The sequence below is a fragment of the Conger conger genome, chromosome 9 (assembly GCF_963514075.1).
Source record: "Conger conger chromosome 9, fConCon1.1, whole genome shotgun sequence".
Taxonomy (NCBI): Eukaryota; Metazoa; Chordata; class Actinopteri; order Anguilliformes; family Congridae; genus Conger; species Conger conger.
Window position 1 is genome coordinate 58,938,431 of NC_083768.1, and position 7,500 is coordinate 58,945,930.

Consider the following 7,500-nt stretch of genomic DNA (forward strand, 5'->3'; position numbering starts at 1 on the left):
GGAATGCCTCCCAGTACCCGTGTGTGTAGCATCATGATGACCGGGCCCACACTGAAGTATCAGAATACACTGATTTTAAGCTTTCACAAAGCTTCTGCACATATCAGCATGATATCACAATGCCTTATTTTGACCATGTCATAAGTATATGATTATACCCACATCTGGGCTTTTCAGTCTTCAGATTTATGTTGATATCCCCTTCATGCGTTCTACATTCCCATTGGGACAGAATTGGACTCAATTTGTGTTCTTTGCACTCTGTAGTTACTGTACTTTAACTACTTTTATTTCATTCACATTTCTTACACACAATCAGATATGCTTCAGCCCACAAAACTGGTGGCCATTTTTAGAGCCCTGTATCTGCTAAACTATGGATAATGCCATGTCTAAAATTGTGTTTTAATCAGTTTAATACACAAAGGCTTCCTGAAGGAGGCACGAGGAAAACTGGAAACTTCAGTCCATAAAGCACCTAAATGCTGGTTGATTTTTGACGGAGACTGTTTTAACTGTTTAACTTTCATCAGCAAAGCTGCTGTAGCCCAAGTTCTTAGTGCCAGAAGGTCCTCATTTTACTCATTTTGTTTGTATTTTTTATTAGATGCTACAGACATTCATAAAAATAAACCTGGCCTGATTTACACATGAATTTATTCATTATTGTGATTGTTCAGCCTAAGTGATTATATTGTACCAAAAAACGCCTTGTGTAGATTTGTGATGCAAGACGGTGATTTAGACATACTTACATCTGGGCCAACTTGAGTGTAAAAGTGTGAGTACAACAGTGTGGTGGTTGTAGGGGACGCCTGAAGCGGGAAAAGCTGGTGGAACAACGGTTCTGAGTCCCCCCATTTTCTTCCTCCAAAGGCACATCTCGTTCTGGGCCACTGGAGAAACCCGTCCGCTGAACTCGGGGCGTTTGTGCGTTAACTCCCCGTCACAGGCCGAGGTAGTGTGCCGCAGGTGGACGTTGAACGCCCATTATCTGATATACCCTCACATAACGCGATAAAATGAAAACAATGGCGCAATTATCTTCGTTTATATGTAGGGCCAGAACAGGGCTTAAACCAAGACAGTTATACACAAACATAAAACACCGCATCCACATCTTTAGATATTATATTTACACAGGTTATGTCGTAACTACAATGAGGGGCGGGCACCTCGCGAGCCCACAGAGGCCTCTGATTGGTTCATATGGCGTGTCTGTCTTACATATGCAAATAATGTGCGTTATGATTTGGCCGCCGTCAAGGGAATACTGAATTTGATTTACATTACAGCATCCCTCGTTTTCATATCGCCTGTGTGATTTAATCGTGTGATTTATCGGGACTTGTGTTTCGCTTCTCAAGACAGCGAGGTCGTGGAAGACAGCAGGGACTGCGGCAGGACCAGGAAGCTGGGCATGTTGAAGAAGAAGCGTTTTCTGAACTTTTTTTTTTCGGGATGAGAGTCCTTGCTCTTCTTTGGGTCGTACTGTGTGGATTTCCCACAACAAATGCCGGTGAGTTTGTCTAAAGTGGTAAGTTTGTCTCGTAGTAATAGTGGTGGTGGTGGTGCAGTAGTAGTAGGAGTAGTAGTTGTAGTATGTAGTACAGAAAATGTCTTTCCCAAAAATGATGGAGCTCGCTGAATGTAATAAAAGTGCTGTCATTTCTCTAAGGTGAAACCAGAGTGGTGAAATCCCGGCAGTAAATGGTTTGTCCCAATCGTCCTGTTTAAGTCGCTTTAGCTATATGTTTCTCAGGTGTTACTTACCCGCTAAATGAAAACATAAATATTCATAAAAACCTTATTTCTAGATTTTATATAAAAAAGTTATTTTCATTTGCTGTTCGACTTGTTCCACACACAAATTAATTCCATAGTAATACAAAGGAGCATTCAAAAAGTTACTTATTTCTTAAACTACATTAAAACTTGCCCTTGATTATGTTCAAACAATTTATTTTGGTAAGCATGGTGTATGTCTCTGACTGTTTTACATTTTTTAAATTATTATTTCTCTGCCTCATAACGACTTCCTTGACTGTTATTGGCACAACTCAAATGCCTGAGTCTATCACTGATTCACCCTAGAGTTTGATGACGCTAGTTTGCTTTTCACATTGAAAAACAAGAGTCTCTCGTGAGTTGTGGGGGTTTGGATAATGAAAACTGGTTCAGCTGGTAGTGTAGCTGAGTGACTAAGGTTCTTGGCTGGGACCTGGAAGGATGGCGGTTCACGTCCCGGTTTAGCCAGAGCAGCAGTTAGGCTCTTGAGCCCACACATTGCTCCAGGGGGGACTGGCCCCTGCTTAGTCTAATCAACTGTAAGTCATTTTGGATAAAAGCGATATCTCAATAACTGTAATGTAATGTAGCACCCATGCCACCACATCTGGTAAAATGTCATTATTTTCAATGTATTTTCTGGAGAGAATAAGAATATTGCATTGATTTTTCAGATTGGGCAGATATGTGACAAGATAAATCAATTACATGGAGTTGATTTTGTTGTTTTATTTTTTACTTGGGTTGTTGATAGGAAAAATAGGTTCCCAATTGTAAGGATTGTCACTGAACCGGGAGAACACACATGACTTCCTATGTGGTTTTAGCAATACAGTGGGAGCAATAATTATTTGATCCCTTGCTGATTTTGTAGGTTTGCCCACTTACAAAGAATGGAACTGTGTAGAATTTTAATCATAGGTACATTTTTACATTGAGAGACAGAATATCCCAAAATAATCCACAATAACAACATCATATAAATTTTATAAATTTAATATCATATTTTCACATGAAATAAGTATTTGATCCATAGAACAATAGGACTTAATACTTGGTGGAGAAACCTTTGTTCGCAAGCACAGAGGTCAGACGTTTGTTGTAGTTTTTCCACCAGGTCTTGGGAGGGATTTTGGTCCACTCCTCTTTGCAGATCCTCTCCAAATCCTTAAGGTTCCGAGGCTGTCGCTTGGCAACTGAAGCTTCAGCTCCCTCCACAGATTTTCGATGGGATTTAGGTCTGGAGACTGGCTAGGCCACTCCAGGACCTTAATATGCTTCTTTTTGAGCCACTCTTTTGTTGCCTTGGCCGTATGTTTTGGGTCATTGTCATATTGGAAGACCCATCCACGACCCATTTTCAGTGGTCTCACTGAGGAAAGGAGGTTGTCGCCCAAAATCTCCTGGTACATGGCCCCATTCATCCTCCCCTCGATACGGTGAAGTCGTCCTGTCCCCTTACCTGAGAAACACCCCCAAAGCATAAGGTTTCCACCTCCATGCTTCACAGTGGGGATGGTGTTCTAGGGGTTGTACTCAGCATTTCTCTTCCTCCATACACGGCGAGTCGAGTTGATGCCAAATAGCGCTGTTTTGGTCTCATTTGACCACATCACCTTCTCCCAAGCCTCCTCTGGATCATCCAGGTGTTCTTTGGCAAACTTCAGATGGGCCTGTACATGTGCCTTCTTCAGCAGAGGAACCTTGCGCATGCAGCAGGATTTTAATCCTTCACAGTGTAGTGTGTTACTGATGGTTCTCTTCGTGACTGTGGTCCCAACTGCCTTCAGGTCATTAACAAGCTCCTCCTGTGTAGTACTGGGCTGATCCCTGACCTTTCTCATGATCATTGATATCCCACGAGGCGAGATCTCGCGTGGAGCCCCAGACTGAGGGAGATTGACTTTGTGTTTCTTCCATTTTATAATAATTGCTCCAACAGTTGTTAACTTCTCACCAAGCTGCTTGCTTATTTTCTTGTAGCCCATCCCAGCCTTGTGCACCTGATGTCCTTAGACAGCTCCTTTGTATTGGCCATGGTGGAAACGTTGGAATCTGATTGATTGTGTGGACAGGTGTCTTTTATACCTACCTATACCTACAAAAAATCATCAGACCCTACACCCCTGCCAGACCTCTTTGTTCAGCCTCCACAGGCCGCTTGGCACCTCCCCCTCTCTGAACCTCCACCTCACGCTCATGACTACTGTCTGTTCTGGCTCCACGGTGGTGGAACGAACTCCCCTTTGAGGTCAGAACTGTACAATCTCTCCCCACCTTCAAGCACAAACTGAAGACGCACCTCTTCAACCAGCACCTCTCCCCATCCCTCCCTAACTCCCTGAGATCCTTAATTGTTGTCTTTGTGATTTACTTTGTGTTTTGGTATTTTTAGTTGGCTAGGTAAGCAGTATTTGGATAGTTAAGTTTGGTCACTTTTTGCTTTGTTTGTTCATTTGTTGTTTAAAAAAAAAATAAATAGGCCCTGGTCCTTATCTTTGTTGTACGGGTAGCAATTGAAATTGTACTTCCCTCTAGGGTCTTTCTGCGCACTTAGCCCTGGTTATGGGTATGCACTTTGTTGTACGTCGCTCTGGATAAGAGCGTCTGCCAAATGCCAATAATGTAATGTATACAGCTACATAACGATGTAACAAGTTGACACAGGTGTTTTCGGTAATGAGTTGAGATTAGGAGTGCTTCTTTTTTTAAAGATATTTTTTAGGCCTTTTTCAGCTTTATTGGACAGTATATAGTATAGAGAGACAGGAAGAACGGGAGCGCGAGAGAGGGGAAGACATGCGACAAATGTCGGACGGTCGGATTCGAACCGCCGACGTCGCGGCTCACAATGAACATGCGGTCAGTGCTCTGCAGGCTGCGCCACCGAGACACCCCAGGAGTGCTTCTTAATGGAAAACTAACTAGTCTGTGGGAGCCAGAATTATTGCTGATTGGTAGGGGATCAAATATTTATTTCATGCAAAAATACGATAATAAATGTATAAAATGTATATGATGTTGTTATTGTGGATTATTTTGTGATATTCTGTCTCTCAATATTAAAATGTACCTATGATTAAAATTCTACACAGTTCCATTCTTTGTAAGTGGGCAAACCTACAAAATCAGCAAGGGATCAAATAATTATTGCTCCCACTGGATCCATGTGTCCTATTTGGGACCACATATCTTGTATCCCTCAACATAACCTGCCCACAAACTGTCAGTACGTTAAGTAGCATACAGTTTTTTAATTGGTGTGATTAATGAATTGATCCTACGTTAAAGTGTATATTGTAGAGGGTACAGACTGTATATTGCTATGATCTCATTCATATAGGCCTACTGTATTCTGGATGAAAGTGTAGAAGCAGATGTATTTAATTTCAGTATTTTGACCGAGTTTAATGTTGTCTAGCTTGCTAAATTATGCTACCTACGGTCAATGCATGGACACAGCTAGCATACTGTAAGGGTGTACTGTATGAGGGGTTCCCACACTCAGTCCTGGGGCACCCCTGTGTATGCTGGTTTGTGTTCCTGGGGCACCCCTGTGTATGCTGGTTTGTGTTCCTGGGGGGCCCCTGTGTATGCTGGTTTGTGTTCCTGGGGGGCCCCTGTGTATGCTGGTTTGTGTTCCTGGGGCACCCCTGTGTATGCTGGTTTGTGTTCCTGGGGCACCCCCGTGTATGCTGGTTTGTGTTCCTGGGGCACCCCTGTGTATGCTGGTTTGTGTTCCTGGGGCACCCCTGTGTATGCTGGTTTGTGTTCCTGGGGCACCCCTGTGTATGCTGGTTTGTGTTCCTGGGGCACCCCTGTGTATGCTGGTTTGTGTTCCTGGGGCACCCCTGTGTATGCTGGTTTGTGTTCCTGGGGCACCCCTGTGTATGCTGGTTTGTGTTCCTGGGGCACCCCTGTGTATGCTGGTTTGTGTTCCTGGGGCACCCCTGTGTATGCTGGTTTTTGTTCCAACCACAATTGCAATCCCAGAGTTTATTTTTTATTTATTAATTATGTGCTATTGATGTTTCAAGGGATTATTTTCCCTCTTAAACCATGTTGTCAGACATGGCCACAAATTATAACATTCCCGTGTTCATATTGTGCTTATTGTGCTATATTGCAAGCAATTACGTAAAAAAGGCAACTTATTGTAACTGATCAATCTAAAGACTGATCAATAGGCTCGTAATTGGCGACATTGTGGACACCTGGCCTCTAAAACTAACGAATATGATTAAAATAAAAAAGATTATGAGCCAAACCTGCATTGTGTTGATGAATTTATGTAATTTTATGTCATTTTGTAACTGTAATGTAATGTAGCACCCATGCCACCACTTCTGGTAAAATGTCATTATTTTCAACTTATTTTCTGGAGAGAATAAGAATATTGCGTTGATTTTTGAGATTGGGCAGATATGGATTCCGTTTACATCCAACAAACGGAATTGTGACAAGATAAATCAATTGCATGGAGTCGATTTTGTTGTTTTATTTTTTACTTGGGTTGTTGATAGGAAAAATAGGTTCCCAATTGTAAGGATTGTCACTGAACCGATAGAACACACACGACTCCCTGTGTGGTTTTAGCAGTGTATTCTTCCTCTCCCTTCACAGCAGTGTTTTTGTTTGTAGAGACACAGAAACTACTGTGAAGAAAGTGCAATACAAGCGCAGTTACAATCATAGCAACTCCAGTTGAACTGCAGTTATTTCTTGTAAGGGAGCTGTGTGTGTGTGTGAGTGTGAGTGTGTGAGTGTGTGAGTGTGGGAGTGTGTGTGAGAGTGTGTGTGTGTGTGTGTGTGTGAGTGTGAGTGTGAGTGTGAGTGTGTGTGTGTGAGTGCGAGTGTGAGTGTGTGTGTGTGAGTGCGAGTGCGAGTGTGTGTGAGTGTGAGTGTGTGTGTGAGTGTGTGTGTGTGTGTGTGTGTGTGTGAGAGTGTGTGTGTGTGTGTGCTTATAATTCTTTTTACCAGCCTCACCCTCTCTGTGCTGACGGTTCTGTACTGATTACACTGTATCTGTGTGTTCCTGGTTGGTTTCCTTTGTGTGCTGCGATTGGTTACTGCATTGTTTGTGCTGTTGTGGTGAGGCTGTGTGCATTTGCGTGTTTTTTAGTCAACTCTTTTAGTAACTCTTTTGATTTTATTTTAGGTGTAAGACAGCTGGCAAAATCAGTCTGTCAGAGCAGTGGTGCAGAGCTGGTTATTTGAGGGTTTTTTTTTTTCTGTGCAATTTGGTGAGTGGAAACTATGGCCAGTTCAGGGATTGAGGAGCCCCCCAATCTCCCATTCCTTTCTGCCAAAAGGTTAGATCCCCGTATTTTATTTTAGGTGTAAGACAGCTGGCAAAATAAGCAAACAGAGCTATTTACTTTCAGTTTCCAGACACTAACCTTCTCGTCTCCGATCTACCTGGGGACTTATGATGCTTCCTCTCCCATTGGCTGGGAGTGAACTCTCTCAGCCAATCAGATTATTGTGTTCTCCAGTCTGTCAGAGCTGTAGATGGTGGCAGCAGTGGTGCAGAGCCGGTTATTTGAGGGGTTTTTTCCAGAGTAGTGATGTTTCTTCTCTCTGACACTGCTTCTGTTGAATTAACTTTGGATAATTGCCTGCACTCCAGTAAAACTCAACTCTAACAGAGTACAGATGAGTCCAGACCATGTGTGCTGTAAGAGTTGATCTAACACTGAAACTGTCGATGTT

At 42.7% G+C, this 7,500-nt stretch overlaps 1 protein-coding gene across 7 annotated transcripts in view; it reads left to right on the forward strand.

The window, feature by feature from the left end:
• LOC133136484 (putative HLA class I histocompatibility antigen, alpha chain H) overlaps positions 1–7,500 on the forward strand; it is a 143,962-nt gene that overhangs the window by 38,702 nt on the left and 97,760 nt on the right. Inside the window, exon 1 of one of the 7 annotated variants that reach the window (XM_061254008.1) lies at positions 1,342–1,519. The exons of the other annotated variants lie outside the window; for them this stretch is intronic. Within the exon in view, the coding sequence (XP_061109992.1) occupies positions 1,462–1,519 (58 nt within the window). The 5' untranslated portion in view covers positions 1,342–1,461. Of the gene's footprint in view, positions 1–1,341; positions 1,520–7,500 lie in introns of those variants that run through there. 7 annotated transcript variants of the gene reach the window in all.